At 35.6% G+C, this 19,095-nt stretch overlaps 2 protein-coding genes across 2 annotated transcripts in view; one reads left to right on the forward strand and one right to left on the reverse strand.

Annotated features, from left to right (window-relative positions):
* Window positions 1-6,191, forward strand: part of LOC129274641 (transient receptor potential-gamma protein-like) — a 21,265-nt gene extending 15,074 nt beyond the window's left edge. Inside the window, exons 10-13 of the mRNA XM_054911415.2 lie at window positions 1,083-1,278; window positions 1,920-2,102; window positions 2,698-2,802; window positions 3,465-6,191. Coding sequence (XP_054767390.2) covers window positions 1,083-1,278; window positions 1,920-2,102; window positions 2,698-2,802; window positions 3,465-3,551 — 571 coding nt within the window. The 3' untranslated portion in view covers window positions 3,552-6,191. The remainder of the gene's footprint in view (window positions 1-1,082; window positions 1,279-1,919; window positions 2,103-2,697; window positions 2,803-3,464) is intronic.
* LOC129275135 (polypeptide N-acetylgalactosaminyltransferase 13-like) overlaps window positions 5,339-19,095 on the reverse strand; it is a 19,230-nt gene continuing 5,473 nt past the window's right edge. The window contains exons 2-7 of the mRNA XM_064108264.1: window positions 10,859-10,987; window positions 9,919-10,036; window positions 8,863-9,183; window positions 8,308-8,418; window positions 7,544-7,696; window positions 5,339-6,812 (exon numbers count right to left, since the gene is read on the reverse strand). Of these exons, the coding sequence (XP_063964334.1) occupies window positions 6,651-6,812; window positions 7,544-7,696; window positions 8,308-8,418; window positions 8,863-9,183; window positions 9,919-10,036; window positions 10,859-10,987 (994 nt within the window). The 3' untranslated portion in view covers window positions 5,339-6,650. The remainder of the gene's footprint in view (window positions 6,813-7,543; window positions 7,697-8,307; window positions 8,419-8,862; window positions 9,184-9,918; window positions 10,037-10,858; window positions 10,988-19,095) is intronic.

A 19,095-nucleotide genomic window follows, 5' to 3' on the forward strand; every position in this document is an offset into this window, starting at 1 on the left:
CAGTCAAGTTTTCTTTTTTATCATTCACTGTGTGCTGCTATCAAGGAAGCCTACAAAAGGTCCACTTTCAATAGAATCCCCCAACCATTAATTCCAGATGTGCTATCATTTATTACTAAACATAAAAAAGGATGCTCGCATATTTATTCCACTCTATTGAAACGACGAAAAACAGAAAACAAAAGCTTTCTTAAATGGAAGTGCATATTTGATCTGAACGATAAAAGGTGGGAATCCTATTGCTCATTGGGTTTTCAGTGTACCATTGATGTAACGTTGCGTTGGTTTCAATATAAGGTTGTGCAACGTATATTATTTACACATGATTTGCTTTTCAAATTGAAATTAGTTTCAGTAAACAAATGTTTCCTTCTGCCGAAAAGAAATCGAAACGGTTTTGCATCTATACTCGGAGTGCAGGCATGTTAATCACATTTGGAAAGAGTTAGAGGTTTGGATTAGGACCAAAACCAGTGAGACTCTACACTTTTCAGATGAAAATAAAATATTCGGATTTATTGGAAAAAACAATTGTGCACTTAATTGTATTTTTATTATAGTAAGAAAAACTGTATATGATTGTAAAATAAACAATACAATTCCTCTTTTCAGTATCATTAAATCCTCAATAATCAATTATTATCAAAATGAGAAATACATTGCCCAACTTAATTTCAAACAACGCAGATTTGACAAAAGATGGTTTCGGTTGAAAAATCTTTTTACTGTTTGACTTCATCATGTAAAATTATTTTGTTATACTTGTCAGTTCATTGTTTATATCAGTGATTGTATTATTCATTGTGCTCTGTACCTATTGATTTTTGATTGCCAATAAAATCCCTGTGGAGGGGAAAAAGATTAAAAAAAAAAAAATCTTCATGATCACTTCTTTTAATTCAATGTTTTATTGAAACATCAACAATCACAATATTTACAAAGAATTTTCATGATTAAAAAGATAAAACTGTGGAACATTGATTAGAGCTGGTAACTGACATTAATGAGTGCTTTTGAACGGGTTTCGTTTCGTCTGATGCTTATTTTGTCATGATTCTTATACTTTGTTCAAACAATGTTAGTATCTTCAAGTCGGTCGTAACTCTGTTCTGGGCGATTTACGGCGAGACGACCACGAGCTCCCTGAAACTCTCAGACAACCTATGGTTCACCCAGATGGTGGGAATCTTCCTCTACGGCATCTACGTCACCCTCGTCGTCACCATCATGCTCAACGCCCTGATCGCCATGCTCAGCAATACCTACTCTCGCGTCGAGGTGAGTACTAGGCTATCGTGGTCGATGGCCACCGCAAAACCTGATTACTGTACTTTCCCGCCTCCGTATGTTCCCATTCTATTTCTATCTGTCTACTATTCCTCTTCGCGGTGTCGATGTGGGCCTCAAAATCGTCACCATCATCATAAAAGACTTTTGACCTTATACAGGACGGGAGCGTTCCCATGATGTATTACAACAGAATTCAGATGCATACAGATAGGTAATGTTTCAAGTGCATTTTTCCCGCTTCTTCTTCTTCTTCTTCTTCGGCGTGGCCGATTTCGCTCGGGTACGATACGGACTCGTGAACTCCAATACAGTCTAACTCAAATCCTTTTGAAAATTTGCTCGACTTAGAAAAAAAATTGACCTATAAGCTGTAAATACGACATTGAATGTTTCATAATCTAAATAAAATGCGTAGACTTAGGATAACTTTTGGAAGTTCGGCTTAACCAGATGTCACTTTCATAATTATATTGATTGTTACAAGCACAAATAAAAAGTGCTAAATCGAATTGAATTCTGGCAGCCATGGCGTCAATAAAATATCCTCTGTGCAAGAATCATCTTCAAATTCAAGCCTTTACAGTTCTCAAAAAATGATTTTCATTTATGTCTTGTCTCCGGTTATCCAGGAGAACGCGAGGAAGGAGTGGCATTTTGCCCGGACACGGATGATGCTAGAGTATGACAATCAAGCGGGAAGTTTGCCCCCACCCTTTAATATCATCCCGAGGGTGGGGTATTGGGTTCAGACGGCATGTAGAGTTCTCAAAGGAATCACCATTGCCATAATCAGATGCAAGACAAGTGATGTGGTGAGTCAGGGGAGTTAACGGGGAGGGGGGGGGGTTCGGGGACATTATTCAGATTGCTTCCTCCCTACCCTTCAACATCATCCCAAGGGTGGGGTATCGGGTTCAGATGGCATACAATGTTCTCAAAGGAATCTCAATTGCTATATTGAGATGCAAGACAAGTAATGTGGTGAGTCAGGGGAGTTAACGGGGAGGGGGAGGGGGAGGGGGTTCGGGGACATGATTCAGATTGCTTCCTCCCTACCCTTCAACATCATCCCAAGGGTGGGGTATTGGGTTCAGATGGCATACAATGATCTCAAAGGAATCTCAATTGCTATATCGAGATGCAAGACAAGTGATGTGGTGAATCAGGGAAGTTTAACGGAAGGGAATGGGATTCAGTCGCTTTTTGCGTATTGCCTGTTTATTACCTTATTAAAGATTTTTTTTTCTTTTTTTTTGGATATAAAATGCCTGCCGTTACTTTGTTTCTTGAGAGATATTTTCATTTTCCGGTTTTTAATTATTATTTGTTACTCATTTTAAAAATTGGAATATTCCTTTTTGTTTGGATGGAAATCAATAAACTATTTGAATTTGAATTTATTGACAGGTACTAATCAGGATGCGGAAGGCAAGCGAAGCAGCTGGTACGGAAAGGGAGCCTAAACTACGGTTTGGTCATGATCGTCATCTCAAACACACAGTCTACAACAAAGTGAGTGGATTATAACATTATGTAGGTTTAATAGGAGCGGCGTCAGGATATGAGCAGAGGCGTCGATCCTGGGGGACAGGGGCGATCGCGACCCTATTGCCCCTAATAATTTTGATAACTTGAAAAAATTATAATATACAACGTATTGAACTAACACCATTTAACTTGGAAGAAAGCGTATAATAATCAAATTGTCAATTTTTCGGTGCGCTCCGCGCGTAAAATTTCGTATTATAATTTGGCGCACTAAGCTTGCCCAAAAATTTTTGATGCTTTTTTTTTCACCCCCTCAAAAAAACTATGAAACATGGATCGACGCTCCTGGGTATGAGGGAGGTGCAGTGGGGGAGGGGGCCCAAGACAAAATCTAGGTAATGCATTTTTTTCTTTATCATTAGAATAACACGGATAAAAATCCAACGGTGTTAATCTAACACCAGACGGGAATCTATTATAACCACACCAGAGACGTTCTAAGACAACACCATTTTGATTTTGGGTTAACACCGGATAGTGTCAAATTTTCAAGCTCATTTGAAACTGATGTCCTTCCAACATTGTTCAGGTGCAGACAGATACAGATTCTGGAATGGTGTCGAATTAACACTCTAGGTGTAGTGTTTATATCATTAACATTCTGCTATAATTCATTTTCCTCTCAGAGAATTGGAGGCAAGATCTTGGCGAATCGTCTGTTGCAGTGCATGCAGTGTGATCCCGAAAATAGCCACAACCTTATTTATTACTGACAAAAACGAGATATTCATACAAAGTAACAATCCACTGAAAATAACACCACACTTGTTTTCTCGGGTATTGATATCATGAAGAACTCGGTAAGAACTGAGGAGTTCACACCAGCACCAGTTGGGGGTCTCTACAGGACAGCAATGGCTGTTGAATTAACACTGTAAATTTAATACCAAAGAAACAGTAGTATGGTCATCCAATGTACAACGGTTAACACCTGGTAAACACCAGGAATTAAATTCATCCTGGGCTTAGTTCAATTAATTATAAAGCTAACCATTCACAAATCTTTTTGTGCTTGAACTGCCAAATATTTCTTTTTCCAAAATAGAAAAATGGTTCAACAGAATCGGAGAATTGTGAGAGAACTAAGAAAAGTGTAATAATAGAGAGAGAGAAATGATGTATACGATTTTTGAAAATTGAAATGGCAAATATCTATCATAACTATATTATCATGATTTTGATAAGCTAGACATTATGAAACACGGGTATGTATATACGTGCATGGACTGCAAAAAATGAAAACAATTATATAGTATTTTATTGTGATTGACTGCGAATCAAATATAGAGTGCAATGCTCCATATTACAAATGGTGTTTCAGAATGTATATTATAAGGAATGGTAGATTAAATTGAAGAAATTTTCACTTGAGTTGTGGTATGTCATTATTCAAATCACGAATGGTTATTAATCTGATTCGGCACAACGTCTCGGAAAATACAGCTTTTATTAATACAGTTTTCATTACTTTTGTTACCTATATAATTATGTCTTTTTTTCTTTTCTTAGAAAGGATGTGAATTAACATAATTACAGCTCAGTTTACGGGAAAATTGACACAAATTGAAGAAATAGGCGACAACAAGAATACATTGAAAGTGTATATATTTTAATGATAATTAATACGAAATCGGTTTAGCAAATAGACCAATATTAGATTTAGATTTAACATTGTGGATTTAAAAACAAACCTCAAAGATTTAAATTTAAATCTTTTGAAATTTTGAAATTAATCTTTAAGATTTAAAATAAATCCAATATTCGGATGGTCATTATTCACAGCCGATCTGGTTTTATTTTAAATCCTTGAAATTAACAGTGAATATTTTCACTAATTGTCGGAGTTGACAACTTTTATGAAATTTTCTCGAGGCTTAAAAGAACTATTTGTCCAGATGATATCGAACAATTTTCGCTTATTCACAGTAAACCTATTGGCTATTGCACTTTCTTTTTTCCCTATTCAAATAAATGTATGAAGTTGTGTCAACGTCAATATGACGTATCATTGACTACAATAATATACCAAGGCGTAATATGATATTGTTCAAATCGGTCACACTCGGGGGAGATGCCATAATATACTCGTCCGTTATATGGACCCTTAAACGGTTCCCGAGAAGGCTCTAATTTACCTTAAACAGCTACTTTGGAACACTAAATGTTTTAGGTTCTTCTCAACTGAATATGGATATTTATATAATTACCCGGGCAAGAGCTCTCATTTTTGCACTTTTAATTTCTTCTCTCCCTATTTTCTCCCTTTTTGTATGCTTGAGAAAAACATACAGAAAGTTGTCCTGCCCGCTGGGGTCGCCCTGCTATAAACATAGAGTGTTAATTGTTTCGGTGAACAGGGGTGGGGGGGGGGGGGGTGTGAAATCAAACAGCAGTTATTGTTACATGTAAGCCCTAGTGATTTGTTTTTTATTTTGCTTTTTTTAGTACGAAAAAAGCTTGGATGTTTCTTAATATTCTTTATAACACATAGCAAATCAACTGCCTTCGTTATTCATTTTTATTTTTTTTAAATGTCCTGTCACACACCATACATACATACATTCTCACCAAAAATAAGGAGCCCTTTTGAAGGACATAATGAAACAAACATTAAAGTAACACAATATTTGGCAAAGGGAATTGAGTTGTAGATACAGTAATAGCAAAGACTAATGGGGAGATAAAGCCGATGCTACGTCTTTTCTAACCTCCACATATCAAAACTTTGCACAATAACACAAAAAATAATCATGATGTCAACATTAGATATTCTAATATTTAAAGCAAGTTTCAAGTTTGGCACACACGAAAAAAGGAAAGTTAAATTTGTGAATCATTTAATAACTCACAATCATAACCCAGATTAATAAATGCCTACGATACACTTTTATCTCTGTGGAAATATCGCTAGAATGGAGGCATGATTTTAAAAAATCTGATTTTCTCTTATATTCAACTAGTTTGGCCCTAAATAACAGCTGCAAATCGAGTTTTTTTTTTTTGTCTTAGGATAATATTGAAATAAGAACATAGTCCACTTTCCACTTAAACATACCCAAGATGTAGTGCTTGAATCATATTTCAAATGGAACTATTTTAATGTTAGTTTGATGATTTTGATCCCTTTTTGAAATACGGAAAGGAAATTATTTTTCCTGTTTCTCTAACATCATTATAATCATCTCGACAAATCCGTGGCGTGGGTATGTAATTTAAGTGGCAAATCAATTACCAGTAACGCATTACATTTTGCTTTTTATATATTCATGCATCACTTTTTATTGCACTATTGTATAATGAACTAAGAGAATATTTCCATTCAGGTCGGAAATTAATAAATTTTGACTAAACTTAAGTTAGTTGAGTCCTGATGTGTTTTTAATTTTGCTTGCGTGTATAAATAAAATAAAGCCACAATACAAGAATTAAGTGAAAATGAAAAAAGGGACGTGATTATTTACATATAACTCAATAATATTCCCTTAATTTTAAGTGGAATGAATGAAAACTAACGTTGGTCCTAAGTTAATATTTGGTCCTGCATATCACTAGGAAAACATCCTTAAAATACACACTGAACATAAAGCATCATCAATTCTACTATTAACATAATTGAAGCCTTTTTTATCCGAACAAAAATAAATTCATTTCTGATTTTGAACTGGAAGTACGCTCAGATCTAGAATTACAGAATATGATGTCATATGGGTAATTCCATAAATAATCAAAATTTTGTCCGTCCAAACCTCATTTCACGAACAGTACTAACATTCATCTTGAAATTTATAATTCATACCAAGTCACATCATGTGCTATCTCCATGTAATTTCAGTGAATGTATCTAAAATGGCCCACTGCTGGGTGGATAATGAGCTACATTCTTCAAGTATTACAAATGATTTTAAAACATCTTGGTCCATTTTCTTCCTCAGTCCCATGCATAGACCCGTGAGTTGGTGCTGGAATGTTCCAATCTGAAGGAAATACAAAGACAAGAATGAATTAAACTTCAGTTTACTTATTGAATGCTGAAAGTATATCATATTCTTTTCATCATTACTGATCTGCCAAATGTATACACATATGCATTAATTGAATTCATTATTTTTAGTTTCCTGTAATTATGGAGTGATTTCATGCATATCCTCAAGTATCCACAATGCAGGCCTATGTGTTTTAAATAGTTATCATTAGATCATACCTTATGTTACCTGCACAAAAAGGAATTGCACTTAATGAATGACAAATCTGAAGATTTTTCCTTCTTAGAAATTAGAATCCTTTTGAAAATAACATTTCCGATTAATAATCCTTTTCATTGGTACTGACAAGGGCTGGCACGACAGCCGACAAAGGGGAGGGGGGTGTAAGAAGAAGGAAGAAAAAGACAGGAGAAAGGAGAAATATGAATAATGAAATTCCTCTGTTGTGTAACTGTCCAATACTACTAGCTTTTTAATTCCAAATATAAATCAAATTCACCTCTGGCTAAGTCCCCCCCCCCCACCATATAAAATAAACCTTACACTGCACTCATCTCAACCCCTCCCCCCCCCCAAAAAAAAAAAAAAATAATAATAATAATAAATAAATAAATAATAATAAAAATAATAATAATAAATTAGAATAAAAATACATTAATTAATTAATTAATACAAAAATAATAATAATAAAAATAGATAAATGAATAAAAAAAAAAAAAAACCTGTTCGTCATACTGCCACTGCTGATTGGTGAGTTGTTTATTGTATTGCACATCTTGACACTCCAGCAACATTACTAGACTGTCGCCCTCTATGGCCGTGATACAGAAATGGTCATGCTGAAGTTGGCTGCCCACATTCCATGAAAATGTCTGCTGCAAAAAAATGTGAAGAAGTCAAGAGCAATTGGTGGAAAAGAATCATTTGAACATTAAACAAACCTGTACAGAATAGAAAAAAAATAGATTATACAAATTTTTAAAATATATAATCTATAATAAAGATCACGAGCATGATATTGAATTCACAGCAAAGGTAAAAAGCATCTTGTAAAAAGTAAAGAGAAAATGGCGAAAGACTTATGAGCAGGATATATATATATATATATATATGTATATATCTGTTGTGTAATTTGCCTATTTGCATTGATACCTCACAAAGTACTGGCTATACTTAACATTTCATTATATTGCAATTTCTTGTAACATAATTATTGAATATATAATTTTGATTAAGCTACTGTTTTGTTGTATTCACCTTTTTTGTATCACTCATTCTTTTACTTTATGTCCCTTTAAAATTTACATTAAAAAAAGCAATTTGATTAAAGAAACTAACTGTTCCATAAGCCAAAGTAATGTTACAGTTACACCAACGAAACCGACTCCAACGCAACCGATAATATGTCATTGCAAAAATTAAAAAAATATAGGTTTGGTAGGTCTTGGGTTGGTGCCGTATATGTGACTGCGGCATTAAACCTCACCTGAGCGAGAGCACCGTCCCGGCATGCATTTAAAGCAAGGTGCGCCCCCATACGTCTCCTATCCGAAGCATGGAGCACGTCAATGCAGAGATTGACCCCCTCGTTCATTATCTGCCAAATAAAATGATAAAAGACAGAAAGCAAAAAGTGATAAAAGCAAGGATAAAGATGAATTTAATCATCATCATCATAATCATCCTCTTCCTCATCATCACTACCATCATAAATTCACCATCACTATCATCATCATCACTATCATCATCACCATCATAATCATCATCATCACTATCATCATTATCATCACCACTATCATCATCACCATCATCATCATCACTATCATCAACACCAGCATCATCACCATCATCATCACTATCAGTATCACCATCATCATCACCATCATCATCATCACCACCACCACAAGTTATGAACATAATTATCTTCCTCACTGGACTAGCATTAACAAAACATCAGAGTTTTTCTTTTCCATTTTGTGTTTCATTTTCTTTGCCTTTTGTCATTACTAACTACAATGACAACATTAAAACGGAATCTTACCCTTCCAAGAGCCTGAAACTCAAGAGGCAGAATATTTTCTGGATAAACATTCTCCAAATACCACTCAAAGCTCTTGCACTTCAGTTCATCCCTCAGCCGAATCCTGTTTGAGATGTCCCCTGGATCAACGGCCTGGTACTCTGGCGTCAATCCGTAAAATAAGTGCTTGACTCTCCCGCCCCATACTTCCAGAACTCTTTTGTTGTTGCGTAGGAGTACTGATTCTGGATCACCCGTGAAGTCGTAAGGCGGTTTGGATCTGAACACGTGACCTACTCTAGAACACGGAACTACTTCAAGGCTCCCCCCACATTGCCATACCTATATAAGTGAAATATATGTTAAGAAATATATAGATGAAAGTCATTACAAATACTTAAAACAGATCACCAATCTTAATTCTAAAAAATGCCTACATATAAAACAAAAACAATGACGCAACTTAAATATAGACCAACTTTTCAATGAAATAGGGAAAGGAATATTAATGCCCCCATCACGATCCAAATTGATGTCAGATCGCCCCCCCCCCCCCTTGCACGGAGCCACACCATTTGCTAACAAAGGTTACAAACCGCGAGATTTCTTGAGAAAAAAAATGTTCCATCAATCAAAGGAAATTTGCTTGATAAATATTTCCGCCGGAAAATAGGATTGGCAATAAACACTGTCTCGGTCATGTCCTCGCTCACCTAAGCTATACCAAGAAAATATCATGAATACATTTTATGACCTTTTATTTAATGTTAATGGAAATTTCGGATAAGGTACATTGATAAAAATACGGTATGATGCACAACGGTTTGAACATATATGATATAATGGAAATACATGTTCACTTCAGGCAAATGGCTTCCTCGTCTAAACCAAGTATTGCAAATCAGAAATTTCAAGAGCGAATCTGGGTATCTTTGCTTGTCAGAATTTCGAAAAACAAAATGGATACTTGTTGTACCCCCACCCCCATTTAGGAAGTACTGTGTCCACCCACGTGTTATATACATGTACTTTTCAAATCATTTAGATTGTGAATATTTTAGAAAATGATTTATTTACCTTGAAAGAAAGTTCCAAGTTTTCGCTACCCCAGACATGCAATTCTGGATCGTAATATCCCAGCCTTTTGAAGAAGTTTTTATCAATGGCGAAAAGACCCCCTGCGATTGTAGGTGTTCTGTGAAAGGCAAGGTAAGTGTAACAAAACATTATTCAAAGAAAATAATGAGTATTGGTTATCCGATAAATTTAGCCTTTCAATAGTGATTGTTTCAAAACTCAAGAGGATACATATGAGGTACTACCGCTATATTCAAATTTATTTACGTTAAATCCATCACAAGCACTAAATTAATATCATTAATAATTGGATTAAATTTCAGGCAATTTAGTAATTAAAATCAGTATTAATTAAGTCTCTTCAAAAGTATAATCGTAACATTCAACAATCAGATGTTTGATTTTCAACTTAATTTGTATCCGGTTATTCATTTTTATTCATCATGTTTCATTTGCCTTACCACTGCTTTTAGCAAATTTAGAGCAAGGCACAAAATGCATTTTAAAGATCTAATTATATTCTACCGCGAGATTGGTGGTGTAAAAATAGCCGATGAAATGAAAACACATTCCTCACTAACCGACAAACATACTACATAATTGAATAAAGACATTCGACATCCAAGGAAGTAAACATCTTAGTTGCCATGCCAACAAATTGTTGATTATTGAATATCCGCCAAGAGGATTTTTCTATAAACACGAGTCTTCAATTAAAGACAAGAGGGGGGTTGGGAACTCTTGAAGTTTAACGAGGTTGAAATCACGTTTGAAAACATGTTTATTAGACAATTTCAATTAAAAAAACATTTAAGATATATAAAAGGATTTTTTTTACAAATGCAAATCAATGATTACCTATATCTGCACTCGCTGAACAGAAGGTCTCTATTATTCAAATTCACCCCACATGTTAAATAATTTTTGTCATTAATATCACTTCAGATCAACTTCCGTTCGCACAAATAAACCAGGCCCAAACTTTGGCTCACGGGTCTTGCTCAGATCAGAATGCAAAGAATCTATGATGGCATAGACATAAATGTTACCAAATACTAGATTCCCAAATCTACATGATTTAAACAAACAAGAATATGAACAATTCGTATTGTTTTTTGCACAGTTGCGTGCCGATACAATTTTGGCATTGATCAGACTCCCGCAATAGTGTTTATTCACGTATTTTCAAACTTGTCATGCTTTTTTGTTTTAAAATAGCCACTGTTCCTTTAATTCTCTCCGCTTATGTAAAATATCAATCAATGCGTCTTTTGAAGCAAAGATCCATGTATGAATCATGTCAACCAGAACCCATTCACTCCTAAAACTGATAGCTTTACGTGTTATGTGTATTAGAAGAAGACAATCTGGTATTCACCCGGTTAAGTGTTTTTGCATTATACTTCAATCCCCTCGCGCTGCTGTAGCTTAACATTCTGCCTGAATCACAATTTTTTCTCCCTTTTTGTCACTAGATTATTTATTCTTTCTGGGTTTTTTTCAATGAAGATATATGATGCAGGACTGACATATGAATTTACGAATGTGTGTAAATCTGATGAAAAACAATGACTATGTTCTCTTTCAGACAGTAGGGAATTTTCGTTCAGCGCGTTCGGAGGATTCAAGAGCGAGGTAAATGTATTGAGGGTGTCTGCCAGATGACAAAGAACAGCTGGGAAGTCTTTGTGGGAAAGTGGTGAACCGTACAGCAGTTTCGTCCTAAGTTTCGGAGCTGACGAAAAATTGCAAATATATCATTTGTTGCTGAGCGAACCCCCCCCCCCCCATTATTGCCTTGTCGCGATTGATAACACTATCAGTAGTGTTACTATGGTTACTGGGATATTTTAAAATGTTTTAAGGAAAATAAATTCGCTCCAATTAATATGGATATTTTTTAAAAGAAAGTATTTTATTGATAGGCAAATGAATGAATACAAAAATGAAATCAAATCTTTGTATTTCCAACCAATCATTATAGACAACCTATTTAATTCCCGTTTCAAGTTACTGGAAACATACTTCTGTTTAAATTAGTTGACAGCTAAACACATTGACACGACAAATGATGTTCCATATCATTTTCACACAAAATCATCCTTTCACTTTAAATTTTCAAAGATTTTTCCAACGCTAAATTAGAATATAAAACGGCAAGATGACAGACTAAGGGCCTTTTCACACGTGAATCTTGAATCATAATTGTAATGATGATTGCAATATCATCGGTCCTTTCACACGCTCACTCGAAAACTGTGATTTGAGTGAAACTTAACTGGAATTCACCACCGGAGTAGAATTTGAATTCGTGATTGTGATTAGCGTTCGTGATTCTAATCATGTTCATACCTGCTAAAAATTCGTCACTAACCTTATTTTCCACTGAAATCATCATTCAAATTATGATTTTTTTTTTACCGTGTAAAAGGGCGGTAAAAGGGCCCAAGATAGAGTTAAGTATATTTTTTTTCCCTGACCGCCCCACGGCCCTATCCCTTTCAATAAAAGTGCCCCGTCGATTTAACTTCATCTGAGAAGGAAAGAACATGTAATATCTTGTCAGGCCTCACAAGAGGCTGGGAATCCAGTCGAATGTTGTTCTCAGATTAAACCAAATGTTTAGCAGATGCTCTGTCGGATTTCGATATATCCCGGCGCTCATCAAAAATGTGCTGCGCACGTGGCGATGTTAATGGCTCGCATTTCTTTTGGGCTGTCAAAATAATGTTCTGATCCTCAAGATGTAGGGATAGAGTCTTGGCTCCTTTAGTTCCTGATGGTGAACTTTAATATTTAGTTTTCTTTGGCCCTTCTGACGAGTGTTTGCGGAACCCCCCCCCCCCCCCTTTACGTCACACACACAGTCACACACGCAAAACAAATATGAAATATGAAAATGCGACTGATTAAGCGAGTGAGCAAAATTTTTGATGTTTTCAAAATGAAAATATGATTCTTTCCACCAATCATTTCTCGCTTCTTTTGGTCGTGGAAGTTTCGGGGTACGGCTCCTGATCCACATATGCAAGCCAGCAAGCCACATCCAAATTATTAATAGTTTCAATTTACTCTTATATTCATTCTGAATATTATAAATGTGTATATTTGCGGGGCATTTTCAGACCAAGTTGAGAAGTTGTCCAACACATCTTCCTCATTTCCTCATTTCGTTTTGTGTCATGTTTGCCATCTATATTATTCTAGACCTATCCTTTGACACGAATCCAATAAAATGGACCAAAACTGAAATTCTGTATTGTTTGTATGATTAAGTCTTTTATTCCCAAGTTTATTAGACATTGTGATGTTAAACATTAATGTCCACTGCTTCCCCGGGAGCCATTATGGAAAAATATATCAACAAAGGCGTATCAAATTCGTCTTAACGAGCGAATTGTTTGAAACTGTGCCGACGTTATGTATTGAAAAATTGTTTTGATTTAAAAAATATATGTAATAAACACAGACGTTTTTACGATTTCCTTTATCTGTAATAAATCCAATTAACCCATTTACATGCTTCCGAGAACTTTTTAAACCTAGGGAATCAACACTTTCCACAGTAATGACCAATCTGCGATTACATGCCTTTGAAAAATGGTGGGACCAACAAATATAGCATTATATTAGTTCGAACTGCAAACTCCGAGCTGAGCGACAGGTACGCTCTAATTGATGTATGAAAAATTATGGCCATGATTACGCCTAATAAGAATGAATATCCTCTTTCAATAATGTCCCTCGTGGCAAGGACTTAGTAATTACAACAAGCTTGTAGACTAGTATAATAAATATCACCCAAAGTGTGTCACGTTGTTCATTAATGGCATTTCAGAAATGCGTTTTTTTTTCATAAAAATCAAAATGGAAAAATAGCCTCCTTCAATGATACTCATAATAAACAACATCATTTACTCATCATGCTAATGCCGACCCACAGGGATGCCTTAAACAATGTTCTAAGCATGGCTAATAATTGTTCCACAACATTTTTTAAAAGTTTCAAGTAATTATTTTTGTTGCGGACTGAGTGCTGAGAGGTCAATCACAGTCATGATGTAGTTTTGCCGATCAATTTATAAGGTCAGGTGGTCTGCTAATCATTTGATGTGACCCACAACTCCTTTATCAATATATGCATGGGACATGTGCAATGTAAAATTATTGATCTATGTACTGATTCATCATAAAAGGCACACTTGGATTTTAAAGCGTCCATATTCACAGTTTCGGCATTATACCCACACGCCCGCAATAAATATAATAACGCAAGTTACAGACGCGCACCTAGGAATTCTCGGACTTCTTTGCCGAATTGCCATTCGTGCTGAGGTTTAATTTAAACAAAAAGTAAGAAAAAATCCCATTTATTAAAACTGAACCGTTTCGGTATGGAATGTAAAGCAAATCATCACCCCTTGTTTTCATATGACAGTTTCTTGACGATCTTGTCTTTTCTGGCCTTCGAGTTAGCCTGGAACAAGTCGGAAGTGATAGGTTATCCTATCACCTTCAACGACATCCCTCGAAGCACTATTGTTATTGCATAATAACATTCAAATTGTCATATAATTTCATTCATTATGGCGTCCCTCGAAGCAAGGACGTCACAATGCATAACCACAATTATCGGGTAATAGCATATTATATCCCACGTCCCTCGAAGCATGGGACGTCATATCGCATAACTCATAAGGTGATGGACGTCAATTTTCGTAGGGATAGCAAGGGTGTCGGGAGACGGAAGGAGAAACGGTCTGTCCATCACTAGTGGTTTATCCAGCGGAAATACTGGAAGGATTATGGGGCGCTTCTAGACGCGAGGGAGCAAGAGGCTATTTTTTATTAGCTTTTTGATCGATTGCTTTGATGGGTCAGCTATCAGTCTGATATATCACAGTATTCATGGAGCTATAAAACACATAGCTGATAATGCGAATGGGGATGGGTTTGGAGTAAAGACAAGGGAGTATTTCACGTCTGTTAAGGTCTTAAAGTGTTAACTACTGCTATAGCGTAACTCGCTCCCTAGCCTATTGAAAATGTGTCCAGTGTGTGTGCGCAGTGCCTCTGTGTTTGCTTCTGTGTTGTTTGGGATCGGATGCACGCATAGGATCCTCTACATGCACAAGCACACGGTTGCCTCTAATATGCTGCACTTTTTTTTACCAAGTTACTATATGTCCTAAATTTCTTTTTATTTGTATTTTTAGAATGGACTTCAAACCAAAAAGGAGGAAAAACTTAACCAGAAGCATATAAAGTGGTTTGTGCGTGAATATTTTACAAATTAGAATAACATGGATTGAAAAAGGAAAGGCTGAAGCAGTGCTTAACATATTTTCATTTGGAGGGGGAGGCAAAGACATAAGAGAACTTATTTTCATCAGGTTATTATATGTATTGAATTTCTTTTATTTGTATTTTTAGAATGGACTTCAAACCAAAAAGAAGGAAAAACTTAACCACAAGCATATAAAGTGGTTTGTGCGTGAATATTTTACAAATTAGAATAACATGGATTGAAAAAGGAAAGGCTGGGGCAATGCTTAACATATTTTCATTTGGAGGGGGAGGCAAAGACATAAGGGAACTTATTTTCATCAGGTTATTATATGTATTGAATTTCTTTTATTTGTATTTTTAGAATTGACTAAAACCGAAAAAAAAGGAGAAAAAAACTTAACCAGAAGCCTACAGAGTGTTTCGTGCGTGAACATTTTACAAATTAGAATAATATGGATTGAAAAAGGAAAGGCTGGGGCAATGCTTAACATATTTTTATTTGGAGGGGGGTAGGCAAAGACAATAAAGGTACTTTAATACCAGGTTATCATATGTCTTAAATCTCTTTTTTATTTGTATTTTTAGAATGGACTACAAACCAAAAAGGAAGAAAAACTTAACCAGAATTAATAGAGTGTATTGTCCGTGAATATTTTAAAAATTAGAATAACATGGATTTAAAAAGTAAATCTGGGCCGGCACTTAACATATTTTCATTTGGAGAGGGGGGAGGCAAAGATAATAAGGGTACATATGTTTCCATTTGCATCTGGTGCAAACGTATAATGTTCCTATATGACACTGCTATCTGCGTGGAGTAGTTGGTTGTTTTTGTAGTAATTTGTAAGTTGAGGAAAGCCTTTTTTAACTGATTGCTGAGATATATAGGCTCTTTTTTCCGCGAGAGAGTAGCGCTTTGGAAAAATTCCAATCTGAAGTTTCAAAACTCGCTTCATGGTGCTATTCACTGTTGAGATAAAAGGGCATTAATTCTAATTATTGAGGTCGAATCACGACCTCAAACATTCGGACATTTCTTGTAATAAGACATGGAAATGAAACATTTCGAGTATTTTTTAAATATGAAAAAAGATGTGTACCTAACTAAGGAATTAATGCCAGCTGTAGGTTCGAGCTGATTTTGTTTATATATAGGACCTTCTGACCTGAAAAGGAACCTGATATGGTCAGCATTTAGTGACTTATGAATATGATAGGCCTACATATCTCGCCAATGAAATAATGCGAGCTCGAGGCTCGAGTTTAATATTTGTGATATCCCAACCCTGAAAACTGAAAATTTAAAAAAAAATTTAACCAAAAATATATATAATGAACATTTGTTTAAAAAAAATAATTGATGCCAGCGCGAAACGCGAGGAAAAATTTGTTATTATTTCAAACTTAGATACTGGACATTCTAAACATTTTGAAAACCATAAACATGATAAGGTATACCTTACTCACTAATAATTGATAGAGCGCGAAGCACGTGCCAAAAATGTATTGATTTTCTAACCAAAAATGTATAATTTACTTCTAAAAACGTATATTCGTTAGAAAAAGACATATTTAATTTTGAAATGCATCCTATTTTGGAAAAGGATTAGTTTCCTGCGGCTATTATTATTTTTTTTTTTGGGGGGGGGGGGGTGGGGGGCACTTGGGGGTCATGTGTCCCCTGCTCCAAGTACGCGCCTCCCCTGTGATATAGTGATATCTCAATGTGTGACTAAATGATCAACACAGAACACTGAATTACCACTTAAAATATGAATTGGGCAATAGATTATTTCTGGATTTCATTAGCTAATAGATTAAAGGTTCCCCCAAAGCTTGCTTAGTTTAAACCATAGCTGAAAAGCATAACGTTTTCCAAATACATAAAACTCAACAGTGATTGACTTGAAGAATTATTTTCTCTCTGTCTCTCCCTCTCTTTTTTTTAAAATCTTGCATCAGCTTTTTCATTTCAATTATTTTTGCACTTTTATATAATTTTTATTTGTGCCTCTCATTTGTATTTACATATGTAACATTGTGTAATTGTTCAATATATGCAGTCATTGTAAGCAGTGTTGGGCTAATTATATATTTTGATTTTACGAAAAATTATAGTTATATGCCTACTATTCGTATTTTCGGGATCTAGGGACCTTCTCCGACTTATTGGACTTAGTTATTGAATACTTAGTTAATTTTCTATACACGTTCACTTTTTGAAATTGACATCTTAATCCAATTATTCTTTGTTTATCATGTATGTATGTATGTATGTATTATTTTGAATTGTAATTCATCCAGTCACGGCAAAGTGTCAGATCAAGTTGTGGGCGGACTTGCTCCTGGGGCGGATTAGCCCCGCTCTCCCATACCTGATTTGTTAGATGTATCCTATTCATCAGTCACTAAATGCTTGCGCTTCGCGCTTGCGTAAATTCTTTAGTTATTTAATTAGATTAGACATTTTTTCATAACAAAAACTGGTCGTAATGTATTTTATTTTGTCTTATTACATAAAATATCCAGAAGTTTGAGATGGTGATTCGCGCTTGTAACATCTCGCAAAGGTGACATTTTGACATTAATATTCACCAAAATTCACCAAAAATCGAATTTCATTTTTTACAGATTTTTAAATTTTTCGGTAATCGTTTGCTCGCAGAAGAAATAAAGCATACATTTATGTGTAATCAATCACAAATCCCTTCAAAAAGGCTTTGCTCAAATTTAGTACCACAAAACTCACAATTACTTCACGCATATGACAATTTTTCGGTGAAAATATTCGTTTGCACCAAATGCCCATTTTGACATATAAGTTCCATTTTTTGCTTCCCCCCTCAACAAAAATACGTTCCACTGCCCAGCGGCGTAACAGGGGTCGGTGACCAGGGGGGGGGGGGGGGGGCAAGAGCCAAAAATTTCCCGGTCATATAGCATACCGTAACCTCGTACTAGGCGTAATGGTGTAATGAGGCGACTATTTTGAGAGGGCCAGATATTGTGGATCGGGCAGAGTTTATCTTTTTTTAAATGTTGCGAGAATGCGAAGCGAGCGAGCAAAAAATTTGACATTTTTAAATACAAAGAATCAATTTTGTGATAGATTTTGACATGATATCCAGAGAATATATATCAATCTTCTCTCTTTCCATTTCTTTTGTTGTGGTCTGTATGCCACTGTGAATATGATTTTTTGCAGCAGTAGCGTGAAGAGTAAAAAAAAAAACAGGGGCGCAGTATGGCACATGTACTAAAAAGCTGCTTAATATAAATCCCGAGCGAAGCGAGCGAGAAAAAAAATCACCTTTTCATGAGAATCTAACTTTGCTATATTTTTTTACAATATATTCAGTAAATAAAATCATAGTCCTACACTTTTTCTGTGCTTTTCTTTCCTCTTTTTTGTTGCAGAACTTTTAGGGGCCATGGCCCAACCCTTCCATACTCACATACGACAGTGCTATGTGGTTGGGGTCCTGGGCGGAGCCCCCGGAACTTCTTGATATCAAAGCCATTTAAACCTCGCAGATTGCCGCCATTTTAATCAAATCGCGGGCATATACAGGATATAGCTTTTACACAACACATTCATTCAACCCAGTTGCGTAATGAACCAAATGTTTTGAGGGGGCAAAACATAGCGATGTGGGAAAATTTGTAGAAAGTCGCCAGCGAGCAAAGCGAGCTGGGAAAAAAAAATTATGTGATAGATTTTTCCATTATATTCAGCAAATAACACACTTAATTGTTTCCATTCGTTTCATTAATTTGTCTCCTATATTTCTTTTATTTCCCCTTGGGTGTGGAACCAAGACCCCACGCCTGTACGCCAGTGATTGAACGAAAAGCTTAATGTAGGAAGGGTCCCTACAAGGGGGGGGG

The sequence above is a fragment of the Lytechinus pictus genome, chromosome 13 (genome assembly GCF_037042905.1).
Source record: "Lytechinus pictus isolate F3 Inbred chromosome 13, Lp3.0, whole genome shotgun sequence".
Lineage (NCBI taxonomy): Eukaryota > Metazoa > Echinodermata > Echinoidea > Temnopleuroida > Toxopneustidae > Lytechinus > Lytechinus pictus.